The 15,456-nt window shown below is 43.7% G+C and overlaps 1 protein-coding gene and 2 long non-coding RNA genes across 4 annotated transcripts in view; 2 read left to right on the forward strand and 1 right to left on the reverse strand.

Moving 5' to 3' along the window:
* The window catches only part of LOC119122237, a 27,622-nt gene extending 15,867 nt beyond the window's left edge, over positions 1 to 11,755 (forward strand). The window contains exon 6 of one of the 2 annotated variants that reach the window (XR_005097816.1): positions 10,534 to 11,755. This is a non-coding gene — a long non-coding RNA (uncharacterized LOC119122237). The remainder of the gene's footprint in view (positions 1 to 10,533) is intronic. The other variant, XR_005097817.1, reaches the window with a different exon arrangement.
* Positions 11,661 to 15,107, reverse strand: hsd11b1la (hydroxysteroid (11-beta) dehydrogenase 1-like a). The gene is made up of 6 exons (XM_037250524.1): positions 14,925 to 15,107; positions 12,876 to 13,006; positions 12,612 to 12,815; positions 12,423 to 12,516; positions 12,183 to 12,348; positions 11,661 to 12,020 (listed from the first exon to the last, which is right to left on the reverse strand). The coding sequence occupies exons 1-6, from the start codon at positions 15,022 to 15,024 to the stop codon at positions 11,846 to 11,848; spliced, it is 870 nt and encodes a 289-aa protein (XP_037106419.1). The 5' UTR covers positions 15,025 to 15,107; the 3' UTR covers positions 11,661 to 11,845.
* On the forward strand, positions 13,192 to 15,051 carry LOC119122240. Its single transcript, XR_005097819.1, has 2 exons — positions 13,192 to 14,382; positions 14,902 to 15,051. It is a non-coding gene; the product is annotated as an uncharacterized LOC119122240 (long non-coding RNA).
* Positions 15,108 to 15,456: the final 349 nt, after the last annotated feature.

The raw sequence follows: 15,456 nt of genomic DNA on the forward strand, positions 1-15,456 counted from the left end.
ATTTTGATCTCTGGATGTGTCAATGCATTGACACTGCTGCTGACCCCGCAGCCAACTCTCTTCCAATCCCTCATAGTTGCCAATCGCGACAATTCCGGTGTCAAAGCAAAAATCCCAAAGTAAAGTAAAAGAGGAAATGTCACAATGAATAAAAAATTGCCCCACCTCAAACTTTTTTTGTAAACAACTCTGAAGTGAGCTTACAGTCAAGGCGGGACTCCACAAACGACCACCTAATTTGGCCCAAAACTGACTTTACACCCTCAGCCGATGCGTGTAAGAAACCGCTTGCCTCACTTGGCTACAGTATGTGGTCAAGTTCTGTTGTCATCACGTCAGGCCACATTTTTTTTTAATGTCTTTTTGCAATTACCCATGTCATGTGGTTTCTGGAGTGCATGTAAATGTTCAAGAGGAGGAGGAATTCTGAGAACCTCGGTTCATCTCGACCACACTCTCAAGTCCCCAAATGGCTAACATTTAAACGAGCATTCACCTTTCCCCCGGAATTAAATATTTTGTTTTTAGGTTAAGACAATAGCCCAACGTCTCAACCTCAGTGTGGGTCGGAGTCATTGTTAAAGTCGAAAGGATGTTCACAATAGCACTTTGGGGGTTACCACATTCTCTCTCGCACAGTGAGGGATCTGCAAACGGGTTCTTTTCTACCAAACCGCGGGGGTGAATGCGGAAATGGAAGCTACCTGTTGCATGAAACATTGAAGCATTACGCACGCTTCTGCTCTACCACCCTCAGGGTAAGGAAAGCACAAACTGCTGAAAGGAGACTTGGCGTCGGAACCAAGCACATCTGGTAAACGTTGCGGGGACCTCTTGGGCTTGAATTGCCTTCTTAAAAAATATCGACAAAAAAAGATTAGCATGAAAAGGAGCCAAAGTGAAGCTATTCATTCTGGATTCAGAACCACACTGGAAGTGAACGGTGACGCAGAACAGGCAAAAAGTGCAAATGTAAAGGAACAACATTTGGTTTGTCCGCTTGTTCTCGCAAAACGTTATATAACCAGCTCCAAACAGGTGATGTATATGTAAGGTAGAAACTGTGAGCAGTGGCCTGGTTCTTGTTGATGTTGGCCGCAGTCCTCAGGAAAGGTCTGCGCAAGCAACGTGACCATGTGCAGTCCAAATACTCTTCAGGTTTTTTTTTTCTCAAAGCTTCCCCCCCAACAAGCTTTCATTCCTGCTCTTCTTTTAGACATTTGCGATATCGACACTCGGGAGTACGTACGACAAAGAAGTACGATTTCTAAAGGTCTTTGAGTGGAAGACAAACAAACTTTCCTCTGCACTCGCCTTGGAGCACTTGGACCTTTTTTTGGCAGGGTTCAGTGTTGACTCACCAGCCGTACACCTTGCCAGCTATTCATACCTTCCTCCCGCTCTCATTTTTATTTCTTCAGCAAATCGGTCTTTGAGCCAACTAACCATGGCCGGTCCACTCAACTGGTAAAAGAAACAAAAACGACAGGGATGAGATATTCAGGGTTAACAGTCTGCTCTTTGTTTTGATGGTGAAACAAAGACTTTTGCTTGGATCCAGGTTGGCGAGGATCGTGTCTGTTCGGGAAAGCTTTGATACGAGATCCCAGTTTATACGGAGTGACATAAATCGAACAGTCAGATCTTTGAAGAGCAAGAATCTTCCTGGAAAGGAGAAATTGACATGTCTCGACAAAGTTGTAGCTCCATCTGTTCCTTTCACACCGCCATTGATGCTCACTTGCTAAAGATCTGATGTCACTTGATATCACTTGATGTCATTGAACTTTACCATTTGTCTTTGGATGTCTCCACCATCTTGTGTTTTGGAAGTAATCTGCTGACACATGGCAAACTGGAATATTCTCTCCCTGTCTGTAACATGGCTAACAGGACTCAAAGCGGGTGTTAACAAATAATATTGCTGAGTCTGCTTGATTTCCCTGCCAACATCTGTACTTTGCGCTAACTTCAAGTACAGGCAGTCCTCAACTTTGGAATGTTTGGAGCTCCAAAAAAAGCACTGGCCGAGCTAGCTTACTTGCTATACTTTGGTACTTCTGGACTACGTTGTTTTTATATGCACTGATACTCTCGAAGTAAAAATGCAAAGTCCATTGTGGATGGATGGCGTTTTGAAATGAGTGATGAAGATGATTGCAAAAATGTCTTCACCCATTCTTCCACCCCCCCTGGAGGATCAGAGAGGAAGAAAGACTGGCTTTCCCTCCATATTGCTGCTGTTTGGAATGCAATCTGCCCGCCATCTGCAGGCCTCCCCGGCCGGCTCTGTTTGATATTCAAACAAACACCTGTCAAAAGACCGTGTCTCATCCCTCGCAGGAGTTGGAAATTGGCAAAAAATGGGAATTTCTTCCCCTCGGCAACAAAAGAGGCGAATGTGAGTTTTTATTTCAACCACCTGTGTAAGAGTTAAATATAGACTTTATTGGAAGACTCAAAGGACTAATTCTACTTTCCACTGAAACGTTTGAGAATAATGAGCTAGTGAGAGTGTTCTCTGTTCAATCCAATTTTTTTTTGTTTAGCTGGTGCTGCTGACGTGTATGTGCATTCACATTATAAAGTTGCCACGGAGATTTGGAGGATGTTATTCGCCTTGATAAAAAGGTCTATCCCTGTCCCCCTCTTTTCCATGTGCTCTGTTCTCCTCACCTCCCTCCTCTTCCTCTCTCACTGAGATGAAGGCTCCACTCTGGGATGGTGGGGCGCTGTTTGGCAGACATCCAGGCCTCACATCTGCCTGGCTGCTGTTGCTCTCGTTCTCCCCCCCCCCCCCCCCTCCTTTGGTTGTCGCACCATTGCAGGGTCGGTCTGGAGTTCTGGAGATGTGCTTTCACGAGCAGTCATGATGAGATGTCCAGTGTGAGAGACAAATGGCACACGGAGATCTCAGAAGGCATTGAGAAATGGTTTTATCTCACATCATTTAAAACAGCCGTCTGTCCCTGCCAATGTTCCTACGTGATGGAAAGTCCACAAGAAGCTTTCAGTGGAGCCAGCTGGCTTGCTGGGAAAATCCGAAGCAGTTAGGGAGAGGATTAAGTTCAGTGTTAGGGATTGGTTTCGGGATGCGTTCGGGGATAGAGACAAAAAGGCAAATTGGAGTTTGTATGAAGAAAACACGCCAAGGCAAGAACGTAGTCCATTCCAAGCACCTGGTTTTCCCATGATACTGCTTGTGGCCCAGACGGACATCTGTGAAAGACATCTATATAAGTTCAGGTCTCCCCCCTCTGTCTGTTCGCTTGAAAGCTTTTCACAGCATATTTCTTCCATCTGCTGTCACAGAGAAGCTCTCGTGATCCTTCAGAGACCCAAGTTATTCCTCAACGTTTGTCTCTTGCACATTATAAAACAAAAATTGCTTATTTATTACGCTGTGAAAAACATTTTCATGTACGGTGTTATCTCATCGCAGATGTGCTGCCAAGGTCAGGACAGGAGACACATTTTATTTGAGCGAATTGTTGCAAGGTGGAGATTGGAGCTCACAACAAAGCATGACCCAGATCTGGAACGGACGTGTTACGCTAACATTAGCATGTTTTTCTTTTCTTTCTAGAGGTCTACAGTTAGATTGGACCTCAGTGGTAGATAGCACATTTTCACGAAAAGCTAAATTTCTACTTGAGTGACCTTTAAAGCCACTCAAACAATGGCATTGTTAGATCAGCTCACGTTGGTACACACAATTAGATAAGTGACTCGAGCTCGGCCATTGTGTCGTCATGACCTCTCTTGCTACGGCTTTCCGCAAACACAAAGTTTTATGGAAAAGATGTTGAAAGCACTGAGGTGGAAGGTGGCGGACAGTTGGAACGAAAGGTAACGGGAAGACGAAAGTGACAATTAGGGACAACTAATCAGCAAGTGTTTAGCCAAGCGCATCTCCCCACACTGGTGCCAGCGCTTGCACTGCGCTTGAACCTGCGCCGAATGCCAACGGCAGATAATTATAAACCCACGGGGCAGGCCTCCTCTATGCACTGAGAGGTTTGGAGCCTCAGCCGAGCCTGAACTCTTGACCTTCTTCACACACCAAGCGTCTGTTGTGGGCTTCGGGAGGTGCAAGATGGGTCACAGCAAGCGAGAGAAAGGGGGGAAGGCAGGGGGTGGCGGAGGGCCACAAGGGCAAAGGGGGGGCCGGCAGAAAGGGGGAGGGACGCAGTGGTGGGGGTGGAAGACACTGGAGGGTCAGGTTTTTTCGGGCCAATCAGTGGAAAGGGGAACCACTTGACAAATCTTTACAGAGAGAAATCCTTTTTGTCATGCCCTTAGCGGTTATCTCTTCACTCTCTATCAGCATTCAATAGGCGGGGAAATATAGTCTGTTCAGCTCCTTTGGTATACAATGACCAGCCTTTGTTTGAGCCTGATCAACTTTGAAAGTTCTCCCAACTTATCATCACATTGGCAAACATTAGCTACCATTAATTATTCAGAGGCCTTAGTAGCTTTAAAGTCACTTTCTGACTTATAATAATAGGCTTATTCATATATATTGCAGTCTACTTTTTGTGGTCTCACTGTATCACAGATTTTCATTATTAGGGCTGTAACTAAGGATTATTTCAATTATTGATTAATCTGTCGAACAATGTTCTGGGAAAATGGTCAATTACTATTTCGATCTCCATCCTTTGTGCCGGAAATGTCAGCGGGGGACCACCTCAACTCATCTTGGCCTCTTGCACTCACCCTAGCGTTGCCTCTCTCTCACTCGCTTTGCCAAATTGCCCATGATTGAATGTAATCGGGACCAGATAACGCTCGCTCAGCACGCTTTGATCACTTGTGACCTGGCTGCTACTCTACTCTGACACACTGCTGATCATTTATTGGGTGGCTTGCGTTCAGACGACCGCCCGAGACAAATCGACAAAATCCAACAGAAGCGCCGCGGGGGATATTACAACTTTTTGTGATTGATAGATTTTGTGCAATCAGCCTTGTTGTGGCAATATCTCAATACTGCAGTTATCGTTTTAGTTTAATCCTCACAATGTTGTTTGCTGTTTATTCATCTCACGAATGATTAATTTGAGGGAGTAGAACAAGATGGCCACCAACTTTTTGAGATCAGGAGATTTGTAAATCTTGTGCAAATTAGTGTTGCCGCTCTCCCTTTCTCCTCCTCTTTGAAAGTTGTCTTGCGGGGCCAATGGCTCCCAGATGGAGAATATTACACGTAATCGCTTCCATTCACCGGCCTTTACTCTCGCTGCGAGGTGACGCGCTCCCTCCATCGCTCTGACATCTCCTCACAATGGACAATTACCGTGCACTCATCAATCACTCCTAGCAAAGAACTTTGACAACTTAAATCTGGAAGAAATCTTCTCGGTTGCTAACCGGGATCTCTTTTACGTACGTATCCTAGGTACTGTATCCTCCCTTCTTGTTGCCTTTCTCTGGAATTTTTTTTTTGCAAATGTCAGAAGTGGTTTTCATAAGATGATGACTTTTCGAATTTGGCGGCATACGTACTGGATGGTGTGCTTTTGAACCGCCGTTTGATACAAATACTGAGGCGACGCTTTTGGCTGAGCTTTAAAGGTCTGTATGTCTCAGAAAACATGTGGAATTGTTAATAAATCAGACAGCAAAACTGGACACATCCACCTGTCCACCTATCATCAGATTTTCTCAAGTCCGAAGAATCTTTTATGCATTTCCACCCAACAAAGCAGATGTGGCAGCCACAGTATGGACAGTGTCAATGTCCATTGAGCTCCATTTGATTATTCCATGACTGCATCTTTGTTTTATAAAGTATCATATTATAGTAGAGTGATGTGTTTCTTATTTTCATAACACATAATAACTTTTGTTTAGGGAGACTGGAACAGACTCATGGTGAGTAATAAGATTAATAGTGAGTGTTGGAAGTTTACCCGGCCGGGTCTCTCTTATGCTTCTGATTGTACCTTGGAAGTTACCAAAAAATTTGCAATTTGACCCCCATCCACATAAGAAAAAGACTGCTTTAAGACGCAGTGTGAAAGGGGCCAAAATCGTCCTTTATCATGATGTTAATTATCCCACCCCTATCCTCCCACCCTTCTGATCCTTCTCATCCATCTCTTTCTCTGTCCCACTCTTCCGTCCATCCCTCATTCTATGACACGGACATTAAAGGACGTTTTTCCACGGCTGACCCTCCATTCACCCCTGTGTCCTGCATCGTCCCAACCCACAGTCGGGGGTGGGAGGGAGGGAGTTAGGGGGGGTGAGTTACAGTCACAGCTCCAAACTTGGTGCACAGCAGTACAAAAATCCACAGCCTGATTCAGATCCGTCCGGGTCCGCTGTGTCCTGCCAGGCATCACAGAGGTCCCACTGTAGTAGAAGGAATCTTGAAGAAAATAGGAAATTGTTTCACAAGAGACTTCTTCTTTGGAGTCCAAAGAAGGCCGCTACCTTCATCCGAATTTTCTCATGACCCTCTTTTGACACGGCCCCGTCATTGACCTTGAGTTGGTTTAGCTGAGAACCTATTGTCTGAATGTGGATCAGATTATATAGACAAGCGAGGCTTTGCTGCCCGCTCGCTCCGCAAGGGGAGCACCTGTTTCGGAATAAATCTTCAGATAAACTGCACATAGTGTGCAACTTGATCAAGTGTCAAGCATTACAGAAATTGGATTCCTCCTTTACTCTTGTTTGAATTCTCCATCGCATGACCCTGAGGTATAAGTTCTCATTTTGTGGCTCCTCTTATCTTAAGTCAATCCCAGAGCTGTGGATTTAAAGCAAAGACCGCAGTCACATGTCTCTGCAGTCACCTTCATCTGTGAAACGCCGCAGATCGTTTTGACCTCGAGGTCTCAGGGTTGAGGTTGGAGGACCGGCCCAATCGGGCTTTACTGGTGGAACTGTGAACCGTGTCAGGTCATGTCAGCTCCCCTCGGTTGAATGTAAATAAAGCCAGTCTGGCTCGGTGCCATAGCACCGCTAGCGTTGCGGCTCTTTTGTTGAAGTCAAGAGAGGGCATCCCAAGCCATATGAAAAATCCAAATGTTTCCTAACATTAAGACTATTTGTAGGCTTTTCTTCTCATTTCTTCTGATGTTTTGTCAAAACTAAAGTCAATCTAGGATGAATTTTTAGCTGCTTTTTACCCCACCGCTAAGAGCTAACAGACAGCGGCCATATCCCCAAAGATTGAATTACGCTGTCTTAAATACAGCCTATTTATCATTCGTCATACCACATTGCTACTAGCATCAGGTTTGACATTGATATCTTATGTAAAACATTGGAGAATAAGTAATTGAAAAAGCAGGACTTGTCAGTGTTCTTTCAAGATGGAAGTTTATTCACATCAAGAGCTAAAGCTAAGCTAAGCTACCAACAGCGGTTTCATCATCGCAGGTGGAACTTGAGTAAAACCACATTGTTTAGCAGTTTCTCTGACATATTACACGGGTATAATGTTAGCTTAGCGTAATGGCAAATAACAGTAATTTCGTGGCTAGTATGACTGTTGAGCTATTTCAAGCCCTAACGCTAAGCTATGCTAAAACAACCGACAGTCAACCTATCTCGCAAATGACGAACTTGCCCTTTAAATAGTAGCAGTTATCCATTGTTTTCCTTCTATCACATTCTAGCCATGCTGGATTGATGCATCCCTTAGAATAACCCAGTTTAATGTGACGGCGACTCATCGGCGAGCAAAGAAAGACGAGAGTCTAGATCTGTTCCCGAGAGGACATAAATTGCAGAGGAGGGCCCAGATTGGGATGGCAATTGAGTGGCGGCAGAAGCTCCCTTAAAACGTCCAGCGGGCTTTGTTTCTCTCCCAGTTTAACCCTCTCACCTCATCTCATTGGCCACCCTTTTATTCGGGCGGCTGATTTATTGGCGGGAGAAAAACAAGCATAGCCGAGCCGTAGGTCTCGTAAGTGATGAATGACTCGAGCTGCTATCTTCATCCCGGATGGGACAATCCAGTAGCTGGGAGCGCATGTGAAGACGGAACATTGCTACTCAGAAGAATGATGCCATGTAGAATATATTTTTTTATCAACATATATAAGCATGAATGATTACGGCATACGATAAGGATCTTTTCTCGTTTTGTCACTGGGGTCCTCCTCCACCCCCCACACACGCACTTTTTTGCCAGCCCTGCCCCTTGTTGCCCTGATGCTACACAGCCCCTCTTATCCCCAAATGAAATTCTTTGGAAAGTCATTTTATATCACCCTTTGACTGTTCATTGAACTGTAAAACCACCCCATTGGAAAGCAAATAAAAGGATAGGAGAGGGGCGAGGAGGGAGGGGGATGGGGCAAGGAGGAGAATTATAATTCTTTGCAGGCCTTTAGTATTAACCCAAACACCAGAGCTGTCAGCAGTTCAGAGAGGGAGGCGCGAGGGCCAAACATTCAGTGTTAATTGGCACTTTGTAAGCTCTGAGCCGTCCTTTTGTGAGCGAAGTGGAAGAGAGTGAGCGAGGGGGGGGGGGGGTCAAGGAGCGAGAGAGTAAGAGAGCAAGTGAGAGAGTTCTTGCGGGTTTGTTGGGCCTTGTTGCGGGTGTTTACGGTTCACTTCTTATCCTTTGTTAATTGGACTCCCCCCCCACCACCACCACCCCCAAATGAAACAAAAGGAGGAAAAAGAAGAATTCAGCCTCCCACCCATGTTTGGGGTGACTCTGCCTACCAGCACCATTGCAAAGCAAAAACATAAAGAGGGATCACGTTGCTGAATGGAACTCGGGATGGCAGTCGGGATGACGGTGGTGGAGTTGCCACGAGGCTGGCATCTCCGGCCTCTTTCCGCCCCCCCCCCCCCCCCCCCCCCCCCCCCCCCGCCCTCCCTCCTACCCCAACCGATGTAAATAATAATAGCGGCACTGGTGAAAAGACACAGGTGTCAACCATTGTGCCGCTCTGAATGGACCTCGGGGAAAGAGGTCAGGGGCCACCTCGGCCACCTCTTCACACCCACACTTTTTCTTCACACTGACGCTCCCTTTCACAGGTTTCCGACATGCCCCCCCCCCCGATTCCCGCCTATCCCTCTTGCTCACTCTCGCCCTTTGTTATCATAGCTCAATGTTTTGTGAAAACTTTTCAGAGGTCACAAGCTCGTTATTCAGGAAGATTAACATTCTTTTCCAAATTAATCACCGCGCACAATGGTGTAGATCAATGGCCGGATTGGGCTTGAAGAACCGATGAATGGATATTAGACTTTAATAATTCATACGCTTGGTTAGGTTTAAAATCGATGACAGTGCCTATTAGTCGCATTAGCGCCGAATGATTTTTAAATGTATTTTGTCCAGAAGCTTTTTTTTTTGTTCAACTCACATCTCAAGCAAGCACTATATTGCATGAATGTCGTCTTCCACTGAAATAAAATCACGATGGTTGACCCCTGCATGGAGGATTATATGGACCCGGTGTCCTTCGCGCTCAAAGAAGCAGCACAAGAAATAATCATAAATTGAAGCTGCCACGTGATTGCTGGAGTTGCGCAGTATCATGACCGTGGATGGGAGAGGATATTTATGGCCTGAAACGGGACATTTGTGCTGCACCAGCAAACGTTTGCCGGCTGAAATATAAAATTAAAAAATCAGAGACTGTCCATCTCCTTCTACAATTGGGCTGCTCTAACGTTCAAATGTATTATTGTTTTCTTTTGAATCGTTTATCTCATCTTCCAAGGAAATCTCCCCTTGTCACGAAAGGATAACATCATAAAAACATTTGCCTGTCTCGAGTGTCGACTTGCGACTGTTTTTTTTTTTTCTTCTTCTTTTTTTGCGTTGTCAGCTAGGCTCAACTTCCCCGCGACCCTGAACAAGCCAAGCGCTATGGAAACTTGTAGTAATATACGATGTTACATTTTGGAAGTACCTTGCCCAACACTGACAGTAACAAGGCCAGCTTCAGCGACGCCTGTGGGGAGCGATCATAAAAAAAAGATTTTGACGCTCACGTAGGACAGAAATCCATGCAGCAAGTCAAGCTCTATTTACAGCGGAGAGTAAATATGAGCACCCTACACGCCAATTCCAACATATTTCCGTGTCCCGCCCCGATTAATCTGCAAAGAGAACGAACGAGATGGAGATGCTGGGGAAGGGCGAGAGGATTTATTACCTTGCATTAGGGACACTAATCTGTTGCAGGTGTTTCTGGCTGTTCTCCGAGGCCTCTTAACCCCCGCCCCCTCCTCATATTTGCGACAGAGAAGGAGAATTTTTTTTTTCCCCCCCCCAGCATCTAAGAGGGATTATGCCATCTCCACAATCCTCTCAAATCATCAAGCGTGTCAAGATAAGGACAAAGAGAACATGCATTTGATAACTCCTGCACATCAGTCATATCTTCGGGAATATTGCGGTAGAAAAGCCCATGGCTTTTGTTGCAGGATAAAAATGTACAAGATATCTAAACATGCCCTTCTCTGTTTTTCGGCAATGACAACTCACTGTCGGGCATACAGTACAACTAGACTATCTGATAGATGGGGGTCTCTCTCCATCAGCAGGGTACAACCTCGAGGATGTAGGACAATAAAGCAAAGACCACCAGGACGGATTGAGCCAACAGCTTCACAGGATGCCCGTGGTGCCTTTGGAAGGAATGAACAAAGACACAAAAGGAAACCCGGCGAGAAAGCCTCGCTCGGCTGGAAGTCTGCAATCACTACCGTGGCCAGCTTGGAATGACAAAATAAAGCAGAGCAGAGATTTGGTTTGAACGATCCAGGGATGGAGAAGCAGGAAATTGTGGAGGGCAGAACTCGTACAATTAGGGAGGTTTTATAATAATTCAAATGCGGACAATTCAGGTCAGACAAATTTGTTTTTATTTATTGTATCAACATTTTGTGTGTCCGTGTGTGTGCGTGTGACCGAGAATGCCTGAAATTGAGGAAAATTCAGATCTGCTGATAGTAGTGGAATCCTACACTACCTTGGTTACTACTGCCCTCATGTGGATGTACATGGTACTACAAAGCCCGGTTCTTGACTACTACTCCGATTTTTAAATTTAAATTAATCAAACGTATTTTATTTCATGGCAGTCTTTTAACCTGCACACATTTTTAGCGAGTTTTCTGGTTATTACAGGAATACTGTATACTGCTCTAACTTGCCTATCGTGTTTATCTGAGTTTGAATAATTTATACGTGCTCTGTGGTTGCCTGGCGACCAGTTTAGGGTGTACCCCGACTCACACTTTTTGTTGTTGTTTGTTTCTTCAGTATTTACTGTATTTCATTTTGTAATTTTCTTTCACTTTCAAAAGGACAAGATCAGTTTGTTTTATCAGTGCTTCAATTCAGTGTGTAAAGCAACATGAAATATTCTTGGAATAATTCATAGGCAATAATCACAATTCTAAATCTTACTGAACTAAATCTGGACAGGATACGACGTTTATCCGAGTGAGCCGCATACGTAACATGCATGACTCTGTTAAATTTGCAACTAATGATGAAAAGCAAGTATAATCCAATGAACATCTTCAAACGCGTCTATCATTTTTTTTGTAGTTACTAACAAGAAGTACCTTCTTCTCCTTTACAACCTCTTTCCGCAACCTCTTTCCCTCAGGCAGCATGCCCCCGATTCGGATTTTTTGTCCCGGTTTGAAGAACAAACTGCTACTATTTTGATGTGAGCTGAATGTGGAACAAGAGAAGCCAGCTCGTTTTTAATTTTGTACAGTAGCACGGAATGTTGAATACATGACATTAAAACAGTAAAGCATAAGAATGCATCTTAAAATATCACTTGAAAAAAATCACTGCAAGTAATGGCAGATGTAAATATTTGTTCATGACTTGTAGTTAGTTGTAGGACATCTGTATCAGGTAGTCCCTGGCCCCGGGTAAGAAATCTCTAAAAAGAGTCACGATGTAGACGAACCAAGGGTAGAAAAGCTCCCGCTGTCTGGTGGCTCCTGTCTTGATGATGTTCAACGCCGCTTCACTGGCTGGGTAGGCGGGTACGTGACTGATGTCCCTTGGACACAAAGAATCACTGCCATCAAACACAGATGCTTCCTTTTTTTCAGTGTTTACAATTTCTTTTTAAAAAAAAAACGAAGCAGGTTTAACCTGAACTGCAAACACAGTTGGATGAGCTCCAGAGTTGCGCAATAATGCACTCGCTCTGTAGACTTACTTGACTTTCTCCATGGCTGAGTCTGTGTCAATGAGGCCCAGCGTGCAGGTGGAGATCGATACGTTGCTGCTCTTCATGGCCAGCTCGTGAACAAGAGTCCCAAAGAAACCGTTCAAGGCGAACTTGGTTGACACGTAAGGAGCCACGAAGGGAATTGTCATTTTACCTGTTGGGGGTGTCAACAATCACCTGGATAAAATGATTCCAAGTCAAAAGGAGTCAAGAGTGTTGTGAACCAACCTAAAAGCGACGAAACAACTATAAGTGAGCCTTTGCTTTGCTCGAGGGAGGGGAGAGCTTTCCAGGCCATCTGAGCGTAACTGAAGAAGTTGACCTTTTGGAGGGACACGGAATTATACACAGCGATGTCGCAATTTGCTATATTAGCATCTCTGAAGTGAAATCATAGCTTTCTTTCGGATAGTTTACCTTCATCAGCCACCTGAGGTGCTCCACGTCCCCCTCCCACATGCTGAAGGGGCTTGAGCCAATGTGGTTGAGAACCAGGTGGTCCAGACCTCCGAGATGGTCCAGAGCAAAATCGACCACTCTCTCCGGGTCAGTGTCACTGCTCATGTCCGCTGATATGTACAGGGCCTTCTGCGCTCCCATGCTCAGACACTTTTCCGCCACCTAGTGGCCACACCACAACGGTTGACCAATGCGGAACTCGTCGTCAACCCTTTTACTAACCTGCTGTAAGACGTTTTCCCTCCTTGCGGTAATGACGATCTGGGCGCCGAACCTGGCGTAGTGATAGGCCATTTGTTCGCCAATACCAGTGCTCGCCCCGGTCACCAAGACCCTGGCACCTCGGAGAGATTCTCAAATAATAGCAAAAACAAAAAAGTATGATCATCAGTGCAGTACACATTTAGGAATTACATCTTTATAGTAAGATCCGCTTTTATTATTTATTTATTTTTTACCAAGAGAACCGAGAAGCTGTTTCTATATTTGCTGCTGTTTTGGTTAGCAACAGAGTATGAGAAAGTATGTTTTTAACCCAAAATTAAAACAAATCTACAAAGAACTAAAAGAGGTCCACGACCAAATGAAGTTTTTCTTCTTCTTTTGCAGTATGACGTTGAAAAAGTCATGACAGTTAAGCACTTGTAGATGACTATGATGTAACATTTTGGCCACCGATGGACTAATGTTGGATTTGGATACCAAATGGAAACACTGAAAACAAGATTCATGTGAAATTGACGACGTTATCATAACATGTCAACAGCAAGTGCTGCGTGAGTGTTCACCACTCCTTTTATCGTAGTAATCTCAAAGTGAGTGTTCGCCACTCCATTTATCGTAGTCATCTCAAAGTGACGAAACAAACTAATTCAAGTTGAGCTTTAGTTGTAGGTTAAAGTTCGATGCTAGATGAGATATTTGACCCCAAGGACAGGTGAGTCCAAGCAAAGTGCGAGGATACTGCTTTGTTCTCTACTGCTGCCATTTTTAAAATGAATTTAGTGCCAGTCCCTTCTCTAGAAAAACATTTTGATCAAACACCTTATTTTCTTGTTCACATTTACTAATTAAATGACCTTTAGTCGAATTCGCACAGTGACTAGTTAGATTTGTTTTGCTATATTTTCATGTGGTCTGGAACTATCATTAAATCTAATTTGGTGGGACCTTCCATGCTCCCGATGAAAAATCCTACAGTTTCATTTCAATGCTCGCAAAGCCACATTTTAGAAAAATCCTGTTTGGTCGGAGTCACAAGCATGTCGAATAATGTGCGATTACACACTAAATTTGTACCTCTCGTCACAAACCCTTCCGCAGGGGGAAATGTTAAAGTTGTGCCGACGTCACACACAGAGGAACTTGTTTGCCAAACAGAGTGTACAATTACTATGCGGCTTCCCTTTACCCAGAATTCACAGGAAATGGATGTACAATAATTGGTGCTGGAGGGGGTGGAACCACCATATTACATTAGTATGCAGTACTGTATTTAAATGTACACTATATAAAATAATATAGTTAAATAATAATTGTCATTTCTCGTGAATGGGCTTCTTTGATTCTTAATTGGTGCCAGTGATTGGTGAATTGTGACTTTGTCCCTCCCACATATATTATTGCACCCAATTATATTTCACATTTTTTTCATGTTGTGACAGGTAATTATCAAATGAAGTACCGAACAAAACAATGTGTCGACAAGCAACTTGGCAGCTGTACGGAGGTGAGTGAGTCACGGTAAAACTGTCTGTTGGTAATTATGGTATTTTAGAACGTGTTCAAAATGTTACTGTGCACTTGTGTAAGTGTACAGTGACTTCCAGAACATGTCTAATCAAGTGATGAGTGTAAAACTGTAACTTGTGTAATATACATTATTTTTTAAAACAATTAATAACGCCTAATGAAATTACTGTAATACTTTTTTTTTTACCATTGACGATCACATCTATTTGCATTAACACAACAAGAGAGAGCCTTGCATTACTGTTTACGACATCCACTATTGCACCCAATTTCTAGCATTGTCTTGTAACATTGACGTTAGAACCACAAAAAGTTGCAAATACAGTACTACTTTAAGATGTTTTTTTTCCATAAGTAGCACCAAATCAAAATTCCACTGTAAGTAGAAAATGTAGAGTTTTATATCTAAAACTATACTGTATACATAATGACATTGTATCAATCACATCGACGTTTTATTTGAGTAAAAACATTGTTTTATTACTATATTTTTAAGTGTGCAGAAGAGACGTAACTTACCTGCATTGAACGTGGGCGTGTTCCACTTGATGGCGATCAGAGCCACAGTAACACTTGCCAGAAGGACTTTGGTCAACGTTTTCATGTTGTAAACTATCATTTAAATAAGTCAATAAGTATAAACACCCAGCTGACTAGATTGTCGTGCATGGGAAGTGAATGGAACATCTGGGGCAGTTTTTATATGAGCCCTCCCTTCTTGGCATGTGCAAAAAGGGGTGTGTTGTGTGCAGATAAGAATTGAACATTATTTTCAACTTTGCCCTTATTTTTAAAATACGTTAAGGAATTCAACTTGAATATGCCGTAGTTATCAAACTTGTTCTGTTTTTGTCTTTGTTGTCTCTTTTGTCAATAAGTGTTATGACATAACACATGTATGCGCACGTCAGCACTTGTTCACTTCAGTGGAGGTGGGACTGAGCGGTATTTTTTTTACATTGCCATTGGTGGATACAACTAATCGAACACTAAAATCAATCGATGTGTATTTTATTGTATTTGTTTTGCACGTGGGAATGTGCTGGGATAC

This window comes from Syngnathus acus, chromosome 4 (assembly GCF_901709675.1).
Source record: "Syngnathus acus chromosome 4, fSynAcu1.2, whole genome shotgun sequence".
Classification (NCBI taxonomy): domain Eukaryota; kingdom Metazoa; phylum Chordata; class Actinopteri; order Syngnathiformes; family Syngnathidae; genus Syngnathus; species Syngnathus acus.

Coding starts and splice junctions, on each gene's coding strand:
- hsd11b1la (XM_037250524.1), bottom strand. CDS start 15,024: ATGATAGTTTACAACATGAAAACGTTGACCAAAGTCCTTCTGGCAAGT. Junction 12,517..12,611: donor ACCTCAGGTGGCTGATGAAG/GTAAACTATCCG, acceptor TCCCTCCAAAAG/GTCAACTTCTTCAGTTACGC. Junction 12,021..12,182: donor TCAGCCATGGAGAAAGTCAA/GTAAGTCTACAG, acceptor TTTGTGTCCAAG/GGACATCAGTCACGTACCCG.